Here is a 22,270-nt window from a genome sequence, read left to right as displayed (position 1 = left end):
TTTAATAGTCTGTAAAAGTATGCACATGCATTTTTATTTTCAGCTGTGTGTCGTCCTTTGTTTTGCTGAATTGAGCCCAGCACAGACACCAAAAGCAGAATCTGTGTTTCTTGTTATAAATAGCCAAATATCAGACATTATCCCGTGGTGGAAATAGAACAGATATTTTTGGGAGTGCTCATACTCCATAATACGGCTGAAACTGTGTAACTGAGAGAAATGAGCTACTCATTTACAACCGGCTGCAGTTAATTCCTCAACCAGTGTTAAAGAACACGCTTACTGACATTTGATGTGCATTTCGTGTCAATTTTGACATTCACAGACCTTTTTGAAAGTTGAGTATTTTCTAAAGGCTTGACAGATGACATTTATTCAGATGGTAATGAGCCCGCACGGCAAAGATAACAAAGTACGTTGCTTTTGCTGTTTGTGTCACTTAATTTTGATCAAAATCTCTCTAAGCAATTGACAGCAGAGCCGTTTGATCTGTTCATTGCTGAGCTGGTGTTAGACAACACTGGATGCTGCAGGAGATACTTGAGATATTAATAACGATGCTGATTCTGCTTGTCTGCCTTAGTAAGGGTTGAAATGTGTTTGTCTACATACGAGTCTACAACTTCAATTTGGAGAGCTGTCTCGCTTCAAGTTGGGCGCACAGTTGATGCTTGATGCATCTTAATGGTGAGAAAGAAGAATGATCAGATTATAGGAGCATGATCAAAGACTTTGTTGATAGTGGTTTGGTGTTTTTACTTCAGTTTGACACATTTCACATTTCAATTAAACACGGGGCACTGGGCTAATACTGATATTGGCTGTGAGCATATCTGGCTAAAATGGAGAATAAATCTGTGCGATGAACTGTAAAGCTGTAAAAGATTATATCAATTAACACCAACGTTTCCACATGAGCAATTATTGCTCTCCCAAAGATCCATTTATATTGGACTTGTCACACCTTTCAGCAAATAACTCGGTAAAAGCAGTTTTAAATCCAGACATAATGAGCTCATCTCATGAGCGAAATACTCTCTCTCCTCTCCAGACTCTTTCCTTTTACACATTACAACAGTTTGTTATTATCACTGAAGTCATTTTTATAATGAAGGATTGTCTTTTACTACTTGCTGTGGCCCTTTTCCCTCATGGCTGTATATATTTATAGCTAGCTAGCCAAGTATTTTGTGGATATTTGAGAGACTGTGTGAGGTTTATTACTGCCTTACATTCTGCTTTATTGAGGTTGCTGTTTGTGGGGAAACCGGTCTCTCTGCCTTTTGTGTGATGAATTTCATCCTGTATGGTCTTTGAGAGCCACTGCAACTCATAGAGTAACACAATATTGTCTCCATTTGAGCACATATCTTCAAAAATATGAGCTTTTTTTTTTTTTTTTGCTAAAACCAGGTCACTCCACTTCCACCCTAACCATCATTGTAAAGTTAAAGACTTCCAGTTCATAACCTTCCACAGTTAGTCTATAACGTGATCCGGAAATCTCTAGTTACTGGTCAACTTTCCACTCACTTGCCAACAATCTTACTTTGCCACTCATTCTCCAGGAGCTGCTCTTTTCATTCCCTTTTTTTTTTTTTGATTTATGCACCTAGGAGCAGGTGCAGGGGCACGGCAGATGTTTTGCCCCTGTGAACCTACAAGTGTAATCTTTGAAACGTGCCTGGCTGCCTGTGTTTCTGACAAATTATTTTCAGAGCAGCGCTCAGGTGACAACAGCTTGATAAATGAAACGATCCCTCGGGCTGTAGCAGCTATGAAAATGTAGTCTCTTTATTAGATCATCTTTCTCGTTCTAACAATGCTATTTAGAGCCGTCGTAATGGGACCAACGTCAAGGATTAATGCACCGAGCTGGCAGTCAGGAGCGCTGTGTTTTCTCTGCGTGCCTTCTGTTGGCTTACAAACAGACTCTGTGACTAGGATAGACACGGATCAATAAATCAGAGTATGTTGAGTTTGATCCTATAATAGCCGGTGTGTGTCCATGATAACTCAAGTGTCCTGTTGAAGTCTTCCAGAGCAAGATGCTGAAAAGGTACCTGCTCATTGCAAATCATGTAGGATGTAGGACCTGATGGTTCTGTGTCTGGTTTCTGATTTATTTGTATGATTTTGTTTATTTAGATCCTGGCTGGTTGTTCCAATAGGTTGTCAAAGTATTGTTTTTCTCTATGGTTTTCTTGTTGTCAATCCCATGAAAAGACCAAAACCAACAATGAACTGATATTACCAACAAGTATTTTCGGGTGCTGTAAATATCCTCAAGTGAACCTCGAATGAACGGATGATTTGCTTTTGTTTTAAGTGACGTTTGCTAAAAACTATAATGGCCAGCTGTTTTAGGATTATTTTGGATTATAATTAATTTGTTTTTTCGCATAGTGACCAGTTTGTAAAGACTTAGATCTTCAGGAAAATTAAGTTTGGAGGTATTAAGAGAGAGAGACTAGACTTTTCATGAGTTTCTGACCCATCAGGGTCAAATTTAACACGTTCTCACGTTGATTATTTCCTCCACAATCACAGCTCTTAGCTATTAGCTCTGAGTGGGTAAACAAGTCTCCATTCCATTCGATTGTGTGAGTCCATTTTCAAACTGTGACATAAAACTCATTTTTGTATTCGCTTAAAAGAAATACTTAAGCATTCCCTCGAGCCTGTGTACATTCTGCCCCTGCATTTAACCTCACATTTAGTCTTTTCCCCTCAGGTTTACATGGATAAGAGGAACATTAAAGTACCGAAACACAGAATTTCAGGTATTGAAATGCAGGAGGAAGAACTGAGCCTCAGACACGCAGTCCAGTTGTGACAAGCTGCGTTGGTTTGTTTCGATTTCTTTTGGTTGTGCTTGTGTGTATGCATCTGACCTTAAATGTAACTAAGTGAATGATAAAAGCTTATATCTCATGCTTTACCATGCTGTTATTGTCTCAGTTTTGTTATGGTGTTAATATTGGAAGAAATGCAGAATCTTGCTCTGCTGGTTGTATCCTCTGCAAGTCATATCGACCAAAACAGTCAGCAAAATGTTTGAAGTGCTTTGGTGCTTTACACTGTATATATTGCACTGTATACGAATCTACATTGCAGAGGATTGAATTGAAGTTAAAGGAGGTCGATGGCAGATGTTGTCATGTAATTATCAGGGTTTTTTTTTTCTGTTATCTCTGAAACACTTGCCTGTGTGTGTGTGTGTGTCATGTGTTTGTGAGCGGGTGTGCCATCCAGCAGCGTAATGAGGTTTTTATTGCTCAATGCTACGCATCAGTAAACGAAACACCATCACACAGCCTACCCTATAAATGCATGGAACAGTTGCAGCCGTGCCGGGTTCACAGACAGTTTACAAATGGCAGATTAGGCACCCCCCCCACCCCCTCCAACTCATGCATTTAGCATGTACTGCAATTGAGCATGAGTGCATTAATGTAATTCTCAAGTGACTTTTTTTTTACGTCACTGTCACAATCCTCTAAGATCAATGCTCTTCTGGGTTTACGTTTAGCTTGTGATTAGTCAGTAAAAAAAAAAAGATTAATTAGCTTGTTTGTTCCTAGAAAGCTTTAAACAAAGGGGGTTGGGCAGGAAGGTCTGATATTCCCCAGACACGACCCCGTTGCCGCGGTGATGTAATGATGCCCCTGTCCTCTCCCCCCTTGGCGATTGTCGTAGACGTTAATGACTGGGCTGCACAGCAAAGCACCTGAGCTTTTTTGTTGTTGTGATCCATTACATCATGGCTCGGGGCAGGAGAGGTGATGTCATACTGGGTCTCCAGCTTCCCTCCCCCTCACCTCCTCCCACTCACCACCCCGTTACTTTGACTGGAGCAGCTCCAAAACCAGCTGGTAGTAGTAGGCAGCTTTCTAGGCTTTGTCTGAGGCAGAGCAGCCAGCCTCTTTATATGCCATAAGAAAAAAAGCTCCAACCTCAACTGTCTGTATACACAAAGAAAATAACGTGTCAGATCCTACTAGCTGTTAATTAGCTGTTATTTTCAAATGTGCATTAACGACAGCCAGAAACTATTTTTATATTTGATTGTCTCTGCGCGTTTGTCCAGTTTTTACACAATTTACACCTGGTCATCACGTATGAAGCTCATATTTAGCATCATGACTATGATATATGAATGTAAAAAACGTAGAGCCGTAACTAATTATTATTTCCATTATCAGTCTGCAGCTTGTTTAACCTGTGAAATGGTTTTAAAGAATCCCAGAATCCAAGGGAACATAATCAGACATCTTCTTTCATCCAAAAACTAGTTCAGAACCCAAATATATCCAATAAAATAAAAACAGAAAACCACAGCAACAAGGGAGTTTTTGACATTTTTGCTCAATAACAATAACAATTAATCAATCATCAAAATCATTGTATGATTTCCTGTCAATAACTGTTAAAATGCTGTTAAATTGCACTAAAAGGAAATGACTTACTGTCCAACATTTTTCGAAACGTCAAAATGACAGTAATGGAACGAGATGGTAGAAAATGATTGATTCTGTCAAAATTTCAGCAAAATGGTGTGACAACGAAATGACAAGTAATGAAAAAAAAAAGGAAAATTCGCATCTCTTTTTGAGGTGTGACACTTCATGGCGATGTGCTCTTTCATCTGCTATAAAGTGTAGAAAACGTGTAAATTATGACGGCTCTAGTTGGTGACATTAAGTCCTTTTGTGTCTTGGTTGCGAGCTGATGTGCTGATTGCTTTTCACGGTGGATATGAGCTGCAGCGGGCCTGTTGTTTATCGTCTTGCTTGGCCTTTAAGCCCCCATTGTTCCCTGTGAGTTGTTTTTGTCATTTAAAGTGCTGTCCTCATATCTCTGTCCGTCAGGGGACCTTCATATATGTATCCAATATCCACAGTCTCTAGAGGCACGGCCTGCCACCTGAACACACACACACACACACTAATGCATAGTAGACACGCATACAGACGCACGTTCCGCTTGCTCTTGCTCTCACAAAGCAGAGAGGTGTATGCGTGTTGTTTATTTGTCGGTGACGCTGCTGCTCATTGTACTACAGCTGAGTGAAGGTGAAGTGGCAGTCTATTACCACTTTTTTCTGTCTTTTTTTATGCACACACACACACACACACACACTCCTCCCTCCTCCATTTCACCATGTCTCACTGCTTCCGTCGCCACAGCAACTGAAAGCCCTGGAGGGTGTGTAGGGGGCTGGGTGGCTGGGTGGGTGGGTGGGAGGATGCGGGGGGCTCGTCCTCGCCCAGTTGCCATGGCTATTCCAGCTGAGTGACAGTGACAGAGTGACATCATCGCTGCCAGTCACTTGTGTCTCTATGCTGCCGGCCCGCTCTGAACCCCTCTTTTCCCTCCTCTGTCTTCCAGCTCCATCCCCCTCTTTTACTCGCACTCTGAAGAAGTGATGCTACTCGGTCTCTCTCTCTCTCTCTCTCTCTCTCCGTCTGTCTACATCTTCTACTCGCTCTCGCTCTCTCAAGAGGAAGTGCTGCTGTCTCCGTCTCTGTCTCCCCGCCCAGGAAATGGCTTTCCTTCTTTCCGTTGCTATGCCAACCGGCTCCAGCCGCGGTCTTGTGCTGAAGTGAGCGTGATAATGGCATTACTCCCACTGTGCTCCTCTCCTCCCTCTATCTGTCTATCATCCATCTATCTATCTACCTTTTTGATTTTCTTTTTTCATCCTCCCACCACTCCACTGTGTGTCAGTTCATTTCTGACGCTTCGCTCTTTGTGTCATTTCATTTCATCCTTCCTTCCCACCTTCCTCGCTTTCATTTTCTCCTCCGCCCTTCTCCTCTTTCCATCTCTATCTGCACCAGGGGTGTTGTAAACCCTCCAGAGGAGCACAGCCATAGTGGCTGCTCTTACAGCATCACTGTCTGGCAGGGAGGAGGTCCCCCCCACCACCTCCACCCCTCCCCTACACCCACCATCCCCTCTTCCTCCCCTCCTCCACCCCTGACACACATACACACATGCCCCTGCTCCCGTTACAAACAAACCGCTGGGTTTAACGTACAGTATCTCGGTGGAGGCTGCAGGCGTCTCAGTCTTCAAATAATGTAATGGTGCATAAAGGCGTTTGGAAGACGTGCGTGTGTTTTCGTGCGTGTAGCTTTACTTTCGGGAGAGGGAGGGGAGAGAGAGAGAGAGAGGGAGAGAGGAAGGCAAGGCGGAGGGAGCAAACGTGAGTGAAAGTGTTGTCAGCCATTTTTTCTCATCTTTTTTTCCTGTTTGCTGCTTTATTATCGGCGCGCTGGCTGTGCTCCGGCTGGAGATGTGATTGTCAAGTGCGCGGAGAGTAGAAGCCGGCTCGTCTTAGCTTGGATAAAAGGATATATTTATATATATATATATATCCCCCCCCCCCCCTCTCGTCCTCCTCCTCTGTGGTTTTAAGATCTTTCTGCGGGGAGCAGCGGGGAGGCTGGAGTAAGCGCAGAAGCTGGTGTTGGTTTGGAGAGAGTCTAATCAGGCCAAGGAACAGCGGATACTCCCAAAACTGTCAAGCCGCCGCCTCCTTCCAGAGAGACGGAGCAGCCGAGGGAGGGGAGAGGGCAGGCGGCTTGGACGAAGATGGGGGTCTACGCTGTGGCTTAGAGCAGGTCCGGGATGTTAGATTTTAGCCCGGCGAACATTTTTTCATTATGAAACCATTAGCAGCATCAGACAGCAATGGAGTCCCGAGCCAGCAAGATAAAACCCCGGTAAGTAGCCTATCGACGTGCAGCATTTTCTCTCCATCTTTTCTCTCTCTCTCTCTCTCTCTCTCCCTCATTTATGAGCCACTAGATATGATTACCGTCCGTATAATGGATGTGCATCGGGTTTCTATCGAGCCCCTACAAGATGAATGGACGCAGGGCAGGCCAAGGACGCGTCAGCCAGCTGAACGGGCTGACCAGAGGCTGCTTATTGCCCTGTCGAGCCTCCGATGTGTGTCAGTGTGTTGTACTAGAAACGACCGCCATGTGCTTGCTGTCACTCACGCGCGCAGACACACGCACACTCGCGTGAATCTTTAAGGAGTGTATTGATCTCACGGGCCTGTGGCGCGTTCTCTCAAAAGCACTGCTTGTAAAAATGATCGGAATATATTTTATTAGCAGAGAAAACAACAAACACAACTCCCAGATTGATACATGCGTGCCAATAATAATCCAGAGACACATTATACTTATTGATGCCTGTGATAGTGATTTTTTTTTTTTTTTAAAGGCGCACACACACCCAGCGGTGCAGATGTGTGTGTGTGTGTGTGTGTGTGTGTGTGTGCTTAAGGACCTCTGCCCTCATCATGTTTTACAATGCACTGAGGTGACGATACTTGATTGCATGTCTGTAAGATGTGTCCGTGAAATTAACAACGCCAGGTGTCACTTGCATGGGAGAAAAGGAAATCTGTGCGAGCAGTAGATGAGGGTGGTCAGGATGGGAGGTGATGTCATGTGTGCAGAGATGAAGCTGCCCCCAAAATTCAGTTATCCCACCTTTTAACCTCTAGGAGCTATAAGTAAATGTTACCTTAGTGCAGGAAATGACTCAATCGACCTCCTATGTGAATGCAGTTGATATTTATTGGGTGTTTTTTTTTTTTTTTTTGTGCCTCTCGATGATCACCAGCTGAGACACTAGTTTGACCCTCCAGTTTATTTAGTGCTGCTGCTGGCGGCGCTGTCCGTGGTGCTAGAAGCAGCCGGCAGCTCCAGCAGACATTCACAGGCCTGAGCTGATCTGCACTTGAACGGCAAAAGGGATTGATCGGCTGTCAGCGCCTCTGGCATCACTCACACACCGGGACCACACACACACAGGCATGCAGAGGCAGGGCCGTAAATCACACTGATGGACGGTTCCTGGATCGCAGAGCACACATGCCAAGCGAAATATCACCTTAATATTCCTATAATAGTCATAGATGTGTCACTGTTGATGACATATGTCGTCCACTGTGAGTGAGGCCTTACAGGATGCCAAGGGCCCAAAGAATCTTGTTTCTGTGTCGGAATCATTTACACAAATCTTAAACTAATTACATATTTGAACGTCTTTCATGAAAAAAACTATATTTTTTAAGTTTTCTATTGTGTAAAGTGATTCTTATAAATGAAATGCATTTTCATCCTTTATGTAGCATTAGTAGCTGAAGGCACCTCTCCAGCATGGACAGTATTCTCTCTGACAATGTTGTGAGTTAATGAGGTTATAGAGACTAAATACAATGTGGTGCTTAATTGTAAATGTACATGAATAATCTATATATAATCTATAATCTATAGTCTCCCAGATGTGCCGTGTCACGAGTAACACCCTCATTGAAATGTATCTCTCAGCATTAATTTGACTGGTTTTCCAGAAGCACTCGGCCAAGTGAGCAGTCACCACTTGACACACTTTGGATGTCCTTAAAATAGTTTTCATAGGTTTACTTTTAACAAGGCAAAACAGCACACGTGCCGTCAAGTAGCACATCCTTCTAATTCAGGACGAGTCTCTGGCAGGATGGAAGTGTTTCTACAGCCAAATCATAATGGAAGCAAGGCACATGCACCTCAAATTAGACAAAACAAGCAGACAAGCCAGCAAGTTAACACAAATGCTAATTTTGTAAAACCTAGAGAAACATGTGTGCGATAATCTACTTTTGGCTTGTTTTACAATTGGCGGTCATTCAGCGTGTGGAAATTAGCTACATATTCTGCAGTCAGGGTAGAGAGGAGGAGATCTTTTTTTTTTTTTTTTTAATTCAGGCACATTGTTCTTTCAAGGGTATGATTTCCAGAGTAGTAAATTCACCTTTTCTGTCTCTCGTGTTTATCTTTCACTATCTTTTCTCCCTGCCCTTTCATTAGATTCTTGTTTTCTTATGTTTTTAGCATACAGATTGAGGCTTGTGTAAATATTCATTCAGCCCAGCAGGAAACCCACTAGGGTAAAGTCAATAACAGCCACCAGATCTTATTACAGGAATGACATCATAGTGGGCACATGACCATTGGATGCTATATGTGTAATTCCCTAATTACTTTGTCTATCCTAGACCTGTGGTTTCCATTCTTAGACCTACATTTTATCATTACAACATCAAGGCACCTACACATCATAATACAGTGCATGTTGATTTATTAGGCTGTTTTATGGCTTCATCTTTTGACGATGGCTTGGTAATGAAAGCTGTCTCTTTATCTTAAAACCTTTTATGGAGTCACCGTCTGTTTACCGAAGTCCTGTGCCCTAATGTTTTGCCCTTGCTGGGCTTGAGTGATAAATCCGATATAACTTGTAGCTGGGAACTAAACAGTGATAGTCTTCCCTTTACCACTATTATAACTTTTATTTCTTTCTTTACTTTAAATTCTGTCACCCATATTCCTTTATCATCTTCATCTAAGTCAGACTAATGTGTAAACTGTGTAAACAAACATATTTTTTGGAGATTTGTTGGTGTGTTGCATATCCACCAACATACTCTTTCTTTTAATGATTGACATCTGGAACAGCCATGATTGTAATAGTAGTATAGTGGAGTGTTTTCCGCATTGTGGGTAATCATCTCTCCTTCTCTAAATGCTGACTTGTTTGGTACTGATTCGTGGAGCTGGAGAGGAAAGCCCAGAGAGCATATCAGGCCCATTTAATCGGACACCCTGCCGAAAGGGCTTTAATCTTTTGATCCGCGAGGCTCAGGAAAACGAGAAGCTGCCACCATGGTCAGGGGAAACTCTGCGATGTGCCGGCTGTCTCTTAGCCTTCCAACACTGGAAGCTCTCCATTTTTTAACAAGCAGACAAAGTTAAAACGTGAAATGTTTAAAGGAGCGGCACTGCTTCAGGCGCTTCTCACTGCTTCAATTCAGAAAGAAAAATCATTTTGTAGTTGTTGTTTTGCTCCATTATTTTAAACCTATTAAAACCAACTATTTAGACTCCTTTCAGTTGAAGTATGAGGCTGTTTTTGAGGCTCTTTAATGCTTTATACACCATGGGGGGGCTGCATTTCAATGCTTTGTCACCCACAATACTGGACATCTAGTGTAGTTGCACAGATTCACCCCCAGCATATAAAGGCGGTAAAGAGATTGAGAGCCAGCCAGCGCTTGCACCCAGGGCTTCCACCCTGCAATCTAGGTCATTAGGTCTAGAGTGTAATTTAAGGACCGCCACATCTGCTCACATGTAGGCAGAAGTGGGTGTTGTGGCTTGAGCATTAGAGCGATGCTTAATCCTCCTGTGACAGCTGATTGTACGTATTTTTGGCTCGCGGTCCTGCAGAACTCACTTCATTTGTTTGCAAGGGAGCACTGAATTCGGAGCACAGGAGTGTAGAGAGGCCTGTTTAAGGTAGGAGATAATCACTTTTTAATGCTACGGTTGATGGTGAGCATATCGCTGACAGATTTCAGCCATGGCGTGCCGATGCAGACTGTCGATCATTGGGGTTAACGATGCACCGTACATGTATTGCCGTCTCATTGTGCCTCTGATTGGAAAATGAGTGCGTGTCATGATTGTTGTGTTGGCGTCCTCCTTGGCCGGGGCTCTTGCATGCCATTGGGCTGAAGGGGTCAGTGGACCACATACTTACAGACTGAATGGACCCTGGCTTATTGACCAACAGACAGATGACCTAAATGAATGGAGAGAAAGGATTAAGTGTTTATTATCCTCTCCCTTTATCCCTCTTTCCTGCCCGCCCTTTATCTCTCCCTCTTTCCAGGGGGAGGAGCTTGTAGTTTATGAGGGCTTGTTGGAGGAGGTGGGACCTTTCTAGCTGGTTGTGGAAACCACTAGGCCATATCGACAAGTGCCACATGACCAGTCTTGTACTCTCAATAATGAGAGTATTCAATTAGTTTACCTTTGGTGCACTTCCATTCATTGACTGTGCAACCAAACTGTTAAGAATATCTAATCTACCAGTCGAGGCATTTACTTGAAGTTGAGGTGCGTTTTGATTCCCATATGGCATTGGCGTTTTTAGCTACTGTATCTTTTTCTGTATATTCTTATTCTATATGTTTTGTAGTTTTTAGAAAATGGTGTTCAAACAAAAGTAAACAGCGCATTGTTTGAGGAGTACTTAAAAGAAACTACATCGCCCATGTTCATCATATGGATGAACTTGTCACCCAGCGAGAAATGAGTGTAGCTCATTTTTGTTCTATCAGGCTTTGATTACACATGCATTACTTGTTTGTAGGATCAATTAAATGATGGTTTCGGTCTTGGATTTATTGATTGACAAAAATAGAATAGAGTTGTCTCTAATGTTACTATATTTTATATTTAATATTACATCCATATTTGGACTGTGGATTGTTGTTCGTTGCCATTGGTTTCGTTACTGTGATCGATGTTTTCAAATTCCGGCAGGGCACTAAATGTCCTGCGGGATAATAATAAAGTTTAAGTTGGATTTAAGCCTCAGTGCCACAATATTCTCTTAAGAAAGATGTCAAGTAACAAATATAAATGGTCAGAGTTGTAGCTCCAACATGGCTTTACTTCTGAGGTTTGTATTACATCAGAGTGATATACCGCACCATAATCTCTTTTGGTCCCATAAGTCATCAGAAGGAAATGTGATGAGGCTTTATCACTGCAGTTACAATCAGACAAAGAGATTCGTCACACTAACACAATAATGTCCAGCCAGTAATAATAACATGGAAGTCAGCTGGAGGCGTTCAGAGTGAAGTCAACCAGACGAGGGAATGGGAAATAGCAGCCTTAGGGGGGTTAGTGACTGACTGGGCCCTCTGGTCGACCATTTTAGTTAGTGCAGCCAGCCAGATAATTAAACGTGATGGCAATCTTTGACACAGTATAGTCACATCACACCTCAGTGTGGAGCTGTACTGTCTGGCCATCAGTCTCTTGTCACTGACACGTAAAGGCGCTTTGTGAGTAGATCTTCTAGTAGATATCTTATTTTCTAAACCCCCCAAGAAAACGGTTGAGAAAGGTCTCTGACGATCTCCGCCTTCTGCAAAAATCATTTCAGTGCCGCGACACCTTCAACCTCTTCAGTTTTCAGTCTCAAAGGGCAGATCATGAATACTGAGAAGCATTTTAGCCAAAACAAGTTTCCAGTATTCTACAGTGATAATTCTGGCAGCAAAACACTTTTCCTCCCATTTCCAAAAGTCTTTAATTAAACTGTAATGCAGATGAGCCCTTCAAAAGCTGTGATGACGTGCATTTTCTTAAAGTACATTCAAGAGCAGATGACAGCTCAAACCCATTTACTTGCAAATGAAACTCCCAAGATGTTTTCTATCCAATCTATTCCGTTTGTCCTCCAAGCGAGACTTCATAGTTCTGCCGCTGACTTCTAAAAACTATCCGAGGCAGTGTAGTTTTTTACATCCCAAAGTGCTTGTTGAGGCAGATGACACTGACACCCAGACTTTCTGTACTCCCGAGACTGTTTTACCTTTTACAGCTCAGATGAGAAGAGCCAAAAGCCCAACTAGTGGCTGCACAATCTGTCCAATGTCACACCGACATCTGGATTTATTTCCATTGTTTCCATGAAATTCATAATCAGCTTTATTTGCATGCAGTTATCAAACCTGGATCAAAGGTTTTTACTGTTCAGAAGAAACATTTAACATAAAAGTACATTAATAAAATGTAAAATCTTGTTTACTATTCACATCTGAAATCCTACAGCTTGTAAAAAAAATAAGTATGAACTCACTCTGTTGATATTTAGATTTAGCTCTGATATCATGTGATGAATGAAGCAACCTAGTTAAATCAGCCACATTTTACTTTTAGGTGTAAAAATGTAATATTGATGATCTGCCACAGCTAAAAGAGGAGTTGGAAGCAGCTCAGAGCAGCCTCCCCGCTGAGTATCAAATATATATATTGGTAAATAAAACATTTAGCCATAAAATATTCACGTCTATAGACCCCATGAACCAGTTTACACAGTTTGATTAAATTCATAATTCACCCCTCTGGCATTCTGGTCAGATATGATGGGTTTCATTTGAGAACATTATATGTTGTGCACATTTAAAATGATATATAAAAGGCCTGGGATTTCTAGTTAACTAAAAAGGACTGCGCCTAACCATTATTTTAATTATCGATTAAAATGCTGATCATTTTCTCAGTTCATCTATGATTATGAAATGCCAAAAAACAGGGAAAAATGCCCTTTTTGTCTTACTGCACCTTGTTTTGACCAATGAACAATGCAAAAACCCCAAATATTCAAATTATACGGATGGAAAACACAGAAAAGTAAAAAAAAAAAAAAAAAAAAAAAACATTAAAGAAGCTTGCACTTTTGGCATTTTTCATTGAAAAGTGACTCAAACCATAAATCGATTATCAAGTATCACAGTTTTAGATTAATTTTCTGGCGGTCGATTTATCATTTCGGCTCTAATACTACACACATGGATACAGTTCGGCATGTTCTTCAAATAAACCACAAACTTTGTTGCTCTACTAACTGCTATACTTGTTTTATTCATCTGCCTCTTACAACGTCAGCAGGGGGTTTCTGATGTATTTTACATTTCAGGGTCATCTCCATAGAGAAGTGGGTTGGCTCATTTACAATATGGCTAATTACAGCAGGGCCTTCCAGTACTTTATACAGTATGAATTACTCAGAGGGGATTCCCCCATTACTGCGCGGTGTTCATTTAGGTTGTGTGAGTTTCGTGCTTTAATTAGGGTATTTCCTTGATGTATGCAGCGCTTCTTGTTGGTTTGCTCATTTCATAAAAAAGTAGTTCCAGGGCACTTAATGGCTAGCAGCTAATATTAGGGGCTAATAAAGAAAAGTCTAATAAATATTAAATATTAGCACTTTTCAATATGTCAGTTGAAATCGTACTTTGTCACATAGAGAAGAGAGATTCTGAGGTTCTTCAGACCTGTCAGACTCGTTTTTTTAATTTATTTAGTCCTATGTTGTGTTAAACTCGATTCATGTATTCGACAGATTCTATAGAATTTGAATGATTTAATTAACGCCTCTTATTTTCTGACACTTCTGTGCTTTGATAAGAAATAATGAATAAAGTCGAGCTCTTGCTGTCAAACTAATTATTATTTTTGTTCATTCAACATTGTATCATCACAGTGGAATAAAGACAAAGATAATCTCTAGTTTTTCATACACATAATTGAATTCTTCGACTTTTTAGGCTACTTTCTAATTAAGATTAAAGGGGCAATATTTTTTTGTAGTTGCATGTAAAGAATACAAATCTTTTTTTTTTTTACAACAGACACTTGATGTCTTTAAAAAACTGTGCTTAACCAATAGCAATAATGGCACTGGTTACTGTATGACCGCTATGAAAAGACGTTTTCTTTTCACTGTACCAGACAAACTGATGGACAACGCGCCGTTAAGTGTTTTTCGACATGGCAGACAGCCAGCATGAGTGTTGGCGTGAGTGACCAGTGGTGGCAGCTGAGCTGGCTGATACTGACCATCTGTGTGTATGTTGTGTGTGTGTGTGTATGTGCAGCTCCCCGCAGACTTCAGCAGACTTCACCTGGCCGACGGCTTGCACCCACAGGTGACCCACGTCTCCTCCAGCCACTCAGGATGTAGTATCACCAGCGACTCTGGAAGCAGCAGCCTGTCAGACATTTACCAGGTAAGGACGCCCCCCCATTGGCGCTGGATCCCGAGTTTGGACTCCGCTGGATAGTTCAGTAGGTGTGATAGTTTAAGTAGATGGAAACTGAACTGAGTCATGTGAGATTAAGCCTCCTTCAAACTAGCTAGGGTCATTGTTTAATCATTTAGTTTTACCGTGGAACATTGATACCATTCTCATGTCTGTCTGTACGGTAATTATGAAACTACTACCAGCAGCCAGTTATTTCAGGTTAGCTTAGCTTTAAGACTGGGATCTTGTAGTTTTTATATTTCAGTATTAGTTCAGGTTAGCATTAGCAGCGATAAAGGTAATGGTAGGAGATTTTGTTATCGTTTCCAGGCTTTGTGCTAACGTTAAGCTAAGCTAACTGGCCCTAGCCTCATATTCACCATACACAGACATCTTAGTGGTATTAATTTTCTCATCTAACTCTCAGTAACAAAGCAAAGTGTATTTCTTAAAATGTCAAACTGTTCCTTTAAGGGGACTGCAAGTGGAATTGTTTTTTTTTTTTGTTTTTTTTTGCATGGAGTATAATACATGCTGTTTCCAACCCCATCTGAGGGTAATTCAGTGTAGCTGAATTGGATAAAGAGGGTTGAATGAAAGCCAAGCTCATATTATTCCAAGTTGGTAAAGCTCTCTTGGTGAAATGACAAATATACCCCAGAGACCCCTGGTTAGTCTCATTAGGGAGGACAAGAAAATGTGGGGAAGAATGTAAAAGCTTGGCACACAAATAGGCCATAAGACGGTAATAGGACACTGTCACTGCTCAGTGGGAGACGAGCAGACCGGCTGGTGGCTGCGAGCAGGTGGTCCAGCCTACATCCCGACTCCAGCTCTGCCTCTCATCACCTCAGAGCAGAAGTACAGAACTCCCAGGGAGCTGTGACGTGAGCTCATCTCGTGTGATAAGGAGCAATTGTGAGGCAAAAATATCGCATAAAGCAACAGTAGACTTTTTTTTATGGTTGGAGTGTAACTAAGGAAAAAAAATAAATAACCCTAACTGACGGTATAAGTAAATTAATAACTAAATAAAGAAAAAGAAAATCCATCAACCTTACCCCTAGAGGTACATAAAATTCAATACAGCACCTAAGAAAACAGACACACACACACACACACATACAATCTCGTGACTGTGGACATGCCTCAAACCCTGCAACTAATCCTCTTAACACAGAGCACCCACCCTATTGGCTCCTAATGCTGTCACCTGCTGTGTGCTTTCTTGTGTGTGTGTGTGTATTTGTTTGCTTGTGACTGTACTCAGGGGCATCAGTCAGAGGCACTTTATTCTGTACGGACCTCTTCTTGGCTTGGTGTGTGTGTGTGTGTGTTGGGGCATTAGATCAAATTGTTTGAATATGGCTTTTTCTTCCCCTGCCTGTATGAGCATGTGCTATTGCAGAAATGTGTGTGTGTGTGTGTGTGTTTGGCCCTGCTGTGGTGTGTTGGGGCAGGTTGAACAGGCTCTTCTGTCCCCACTCTGTGATCCTGGTCTTAGAGCCATCTGCTAGCTGCTCTGTGTCTCTGTCTCTTGGTTTCTCCTTCTCTGTCCTGTTTTCTCTCTCTCCGGAGTCTCTATCCTACTTTGCTGAATCCCACCTGACAGCTTTTATTCTACCTGTAGCAGCAGCTGCTCTGTCTACAAGTGCTGTAACTACTCAGACACCGTGCCTTAACTTGATTTCTCTTCATCTCGTTGTCATCTCAGTATCTTTTTTTTTATCACGTGATCAGACTTGTCTGCTCAGCTCACCAGTGATCTACTTGTATGTCTGCTTTTGCTACATCTGTTTTACTTAATGGTGCTTTCAATGCACACAACTTCACTGTCCCATGTAAATACTGTCCAAGAGCTGAAACAATGAGTCAATTGATACAAAAATTAAGTGGCAACTGGTTATTTGAATCCTTTTTGGAGCAGGAATGGCAAATATTTGTTGGATTAAGCGTCCGGAATTTTATTTGCTGTTTTTCTTTGTCTTAATTGTCTTTGTCTTATTTGTCTTTAATAGTAAACCAAAAATGTGGGGGGGTTGGACTGTTAGTTGAGTGAAACACATAGAGGTCCATGGTAAGCATTTTTCAACAGTTTTCTCGACATTTTATAGAGAAAAGGATCAATTGATTAAACCGAGGAAATAATCAGCAGGTTAATCGATAATGAAAATAATCCGTAGGTGCAGCCTTGTTTCCACCACTGTTTAAGTGAAGGCTCTAATTGATGGTCAATTAAAAGCCATGCACTTTATGTTTTCTTGCAGCCCTCGGTCACTGGTCGCATATTTGAATTTGAAGTTTTAGAGGCCTGAAGAAATAAAATGATCCAGTAATTCACCGAAACATCTGAAAAAACAGAATTTTACTTTACAGAAATGTTTGTATTCGTCATCTCTGGATCTCTCAGATTTATCTAAAGACTGCTTTGGGTTACCGATGCACCACCCCTGTAATGAGGATTAAGTGGTTGGCAGCTGTTAAATGAAGGAGATGTGTTTTACTTTTCTGCCTCTGATCACAAGACCTCTTCCTTTACTTTCAGACCCTTCAGACTCGATACACAAAATTAAAATGTGCAAGTATTAAAATGGAGAAAAGGATTAAAATTCAGCCCTTTTTAGTCCCAGGGTGCCCAGCACGACTCTCCAAACTGTTTGTTTAATGCAACATTAGTTTTTCATTGTGAGCTAAAGTTGCACCCTGCAGGTTTCAGAATAAATAATGTGGCGTAGCAAATCACTAACCATCTTTGTGGTCCTCACTTGGGGTGTTTTTGAATAAAGGGATCAGGGGAGACCTGGTTCTTTACACCTGAGACCGCTGCAATTTGATAGCACAACAAATGTGATTTTAATCTACATTTTCAACATTTAGCTGATGGGCTGTTATGGCTGAGCAGATAGGGGCACAGGTTTTTGATGGGAAGCATTGAATAGTTTAACCACCGGTTTACCCTGCTGCTCAAATCCCCACAGCCTCCTTTGGCATCTACGATTGACGCACCTTGTGAAGAGTCCCACCTCACTGTCACGTCATCGGCAACATGGCGCGCTGTTTTGTATCTGAATAAATCATGAAATTGGTCCTTCAGAAGGACTTTGAAAGCATTGATCCAAGAATAGCCCTGATGAAATATTAACAGCACCTGACTTGCCCACTGACTCTTAATGCTTACTGCACATTTATGGATTTTTGATGCAAAGATGACACGAAAACGAGCCTGTGCACAAACACAAAGGCTCACAGGAAACCTGTATTTAAACGCCGCGTGCTTCCTCTCAGATTTCATGCATGTTAAGTGTTTTAGCACCTTGTTAAAATCAAATGTAGCATCTATGAAGTCTTCTTCTCTTTTGCTGAATTGTGTTTGTTCCCTGATATGCTGCAGAAAACAGGTGCGGTGAACCTGTCTGGTACATCCTCTGTCCATTTATGCAAAATGGAAAATTAATATGCAACTGTTTGTGGTTTTTTGGATAAAGAGCCCCGGGGATGCTGTTCACATGTATGGAAGAAGCTCAGGAAAGCCACTTTAATGCTAGATTTCTGCTATTGTTATTGATTTGTTTGATTGATTCATATACAGTACCACATGCATATTGCTCCTTGCTTAATCTCACTGTCAAAAGGTCCCACACATACACCAGAGCATGGGCCCCGCCCACCAGGGTGTGTGCAGCGGTGACGCCCAAATGGCCACTCAGACACTGGCCTGAATCATTAATGAACCTTTTGCACATGGAGTTTGAGGAGAGATGACATAGGGTTTCTGTGAGAGACTGGGCACGGGGACTCTGTGCCCTGAAAAATTAAAAGCAGACTGACAGTCTGGGAGGTGAAGATGCGTCTGGCTCTGGGATTTTGCGGACAGTTTGCAAAAGCAACCCTTTCTTCTCTTTCTATAAAGAAGCTTGAGGTTGGGCGCCATATTGAGGTAAGAAGGTTCGTTTTTGCACTGTGGTGGTGTAGCAGGGCTGATGCTTTGTAGTCCTTTTTGGCGACGGCTTAGGTTTATCCCGTGAGAACGTTTCATATTGTGTGAGCATGAACCAGGCAATGGTTGGTTAGTTAGTTATACTTTATTGTCCCCGGGGGGGAAATATGGTCCCTCTGTCATTTTTAGAAATATTTTCTTTGATGATAGCAGAAGAACTCCATTAGTATCACTCCTGCACAAGTAATTGCATTACTTTCGCTCCTCATCTCAGTTCATTTTCCCAGCTCCACACATATTTCATCTTGTGCTTTCAAAGAACAGGATCTGGCTGCCAGGCAGGCGGTGGAGTTTGCTGAAGGGGAGAGGAGAGAAAGTTGGGAGTTAATTAGCTTGTTACTATGCATAGCAGACTGTTTGGTATGCAGTGTTGATGCCTGTCTTTCTCATACTGTACTCAATATCTCTAATCTATTTCATGAAATGGGTCAAATCTGCAGAGGCTCTTTTTATTTTGGTATTGGTTAGAAATGCACTGTGTTGCAGCTGGTGTTTGCAGCGTAAAATGACTTCAGCAGTGTGTATGTGCCATGCAGCCTCCACCTCTGTATCCCTATTATGCTGTGTTTTTTTACACTGGCTGTTTACAAATGAGTTTAGTCTGTCTGAGTTTAGACAGCTGAACTGAGCTTGGTCACAGGTTTGGTCTGCAGCTGCCGGCATTTAGATGCTTTTCAGGCATGTAGCTGACAATCTGAAGCATTGTTTGTAATGAGCATGCAGGGAGGTGGTTCAGCATCTGGCTGTAGATGGACGCACTGATCCAACCAAAGTTTGACTGTTTGGTTATTGACAGCCAGCTGTAGTTTGCAGACTGCTGATATTGGATGGAGACAACAAATCCCTCACCTCGCTTGGCTTGAATTGCAGATAACTGACTCATTTTTCATCTGTTTACCTTTTGTAGGCCACAGAAAACGAACCGGGTGACATGGACCTGAGTGGCTTGCCAGAGACCGCCGTCGACTCCGAGGAGGACGATGATGAGGAGGACATCGAGCGAGCATCGGACCCCCTCATGAGCCGGGACATCGTGCGGGACTGCCTGGAAAAGGACCCCATGGACAGAACAGACGATGACATAGGTGAGCACCCAGCAGGGGGATATCTGGGTTTCTCTGCTTGTGCTGTAAGTTACAAAACAAACTGCAAATGTGCAGTTTCAGTGCAGCTTATGAGTAGGGCTGTTGTAAATAGAGTAGTTTTACATACATTACATGTTTTTACTTTACATTTTTTCAAAGATATCAGTGGAAAAGCACAGGCATTGTTGTTCTTGGCTGGGACTGTACTTGTCCCAATTTTAGATCAATTCTATAAAATCCATGCTCTCCTTTCTTATTTAAGTCGGTCACAATAAATTTACATTTGTCTGAAGCCTTTTTTGCTCTCCTGCTCTAATTTACGATGTAGGCTTTCGAATAATTCTCAAAGCCAAATCAGGCTTGCAGTATCATATCGCTTAAAGCTATGACTCAACTCCAATGATAATGATAGACATGTTCAAAAAAAAACCAAAACAAGTACACTCTCTCAAAGCTTAACTACAGAAGTGGGCTGGGGGAGGATGATGCACTGGATGTAGCGAGTGAGCGCCAAGCGTGCCACCCCTCCCCCTCCTTGCCGATCCCCCCGCGGTACACCCCTCCCTCTGCCGGCAGGCTTTTCTAGGTCACTCCGGCACATCCTCTCGCCTCACCTCTCCCAGCACATTAAACTTTCAGTGCTTCCGCAGCTTCACACACGATGCTGTTGCCATGCCAAGCACAGGTCAGCCACAGCGCCAGACTGCTGCTGGCCAGCCAGGAGGGGAGGGCAGGTGGGTGGGTGGGTGGGTGGATGGATGGAAACGGAGAGAGGGGTATTTTACTGCTTTGTGTAGGGTGCTGCAGAATGACCTGGGCCCTGGATTATAGATAGCATTTCCTTCTGTGACACACCCAGTCAATCACACCCAATATTAAAGCCATTCACCCAAATACCAAAAACAACAGCCTTTCTTATGTGCATACAGTAGTTTTTGTTTAATGTACCCATGTTTTCTAATATTCTGCTCTGAAATATCTGCCCCCACTCCAGTACAAAGGAGGTGGAAGCTCTGATGATCCACAGACCTCACTGTGACAGTTTCTACTGAAGAAGTAGTCCCTGTAAATATAAAAAACTGCATACAGTGAGGTCTGTGGATTAATCAGAGTAACAGGAAAAGTGCTTCTGAAAAAGCATGTTGCATGTCATCACAGCTACAGTGCTGAGTTGATTAAGGCATTAGTCGATGGACAGACAATTTATCGTAGCTACTGCCATTTTGATAATCAGTTTAACATGAGCAAAAATGTCATATATGATAGTAAACTGAATGTATTTGAGTTTGAACGGTTGGCTGAATAAAACAAGTAATGAGGGAATGATAGATAATCAATCAGTAGTAAAAATATTGGTTAGTTGCAGCCATAAATTTCAGTATTTTAATGCTTCAATTTACATAAAGGGAATTCCATTCAACTATCTGCATGAATAGATACATCTAGAGATAAATTAATACTAATTTTGGTAAATTGGTGATTTCAGTTTCATTGTCTGCAGTGAACTTCTAAAGCTCACACTGAGGTCACTGAGTCAAGTGTAAGCAATCATTATTGGCTTGTCTTTAAAGTATATATCAATGGAATTGATATTTGGCTTTGTTCTCCACATAATGATTTCTCTGTTGGCTATTTACTGTGGTGATGATCCATTTTGATGCTCAGCCTCCAGCTCGTGCCTTCTTGGCTGGAAGTGAGGGCAGTGCAGGGCTGCCAAGAGCGCTGCCTGTCCTCCCTCTCTCTTCTGGGTGTCAAGGCTCTGTTTGCTCTTTTTCTCAACCTCCTCTACTTCCTCCGCTGTCTCTCCTCTATATCTCTCACAGAGCAATTACTGGAGTTCATGCATCAGCTGCCAGCATTTGCCAACATGACCATGTCAGTGAGGAGGGAACTCTGCGCCGTCATGGTTTTCGCTGTGGTCGAACGCGCAGGCACCATCGTTCTCAATGACGGAGAGGAGGTGTGTGTTGGTGCATATTCATGCACACATAAGCCCTGTCTTGTGACTTGGTCTTGCCTCTAATTGTATTTATATATGTGTGTGTCTCTCGGGGAACTGAACCTTAGTCTGACCTCTTCACACCAGTGAACCTTTCTTCTTCCATTTGATGTTTTTTCTGCTCTATTAAATCCAAATGGTGGACAACCGTTATCGGTGGGTCTTTCTAGGATCCCTCAGGCAACCAAAGCAGGCATCACTTATTCTCCCTCTCTGACTGCAGAAGACAGGACATGAGTTTCAATGAAGGCAATTTGGATGGTTTTTTGCCATGATGCACCCAAACAATAAGCAGGCCTTGCCTTGAAGGCCAGGTCACTTTAGTAAATGCCTGGTCATTGAGAATTCAAGGTTCCCTGAGCAGATTGTTGCTGTCGGCTTAAAAAACAGGAATCTCAAAAAGCTTTTCAGGAATTCTTGAAAAGATCCTAATTTTTTTCTCAATCCCTCAAAAATAAATACTTAATTTCAATCAAGTAGCATCACATGTAACAATGCTTACGTGTGTATTGGAA

General features: G+C 42.2%; 1 protein-coding gene across 3 annotated transcripts in view; it reads left to right on the top strand.

The window, feature by feature from the left end:
- rapgef2b (Rap guanine nucleotide exchange factor 2b) overlaps positions 1–22,270 on the top strand; it is a 103,273-nt gene that overhangs the window by 61,285 nt on the left and 19,718 nt on the right. For 2 of the 3 annotated variants that reach the window (XM_070836504.1, XM_070836503.1), the window contains exons 7-9: positions 14,528–14,659; positions 19,579–19,756; positions 21,580–21,716. In XM_070836504.1, the coding sequence (XP_070692605.1) occupies positions 14,528–14,659; positions 19,579–19,756; positions 21,580–21,716 (447 nt within the window). The remainder of the gene's footprint in view (positions 1–14,527; positions 14,660–19,578; positions 19,757–21,579; positions 21,717–22,270) is intronic. The other variant, XM_070836505.1, reaches the window with a different exon arrangement.

The sequence above is a fragment of the Pempheris klunzingeri genome, chromosome 9, assembly GCF_042242105.1.
Source record: "Pempheris klunzingeri isolate RE-2024b chromosome 9, fPemKlu1.hap1, whole genome shotgun sequence".
NCBI lineage: Eukaryota > Metazoa > Chordata > Actinopteri > Acropomatiformes > Pempheridae > Pempheris > Pempheris klunzingeri.
This window is presented reverse-complemented; position numbering and strand designations above follow the sequence as displayed.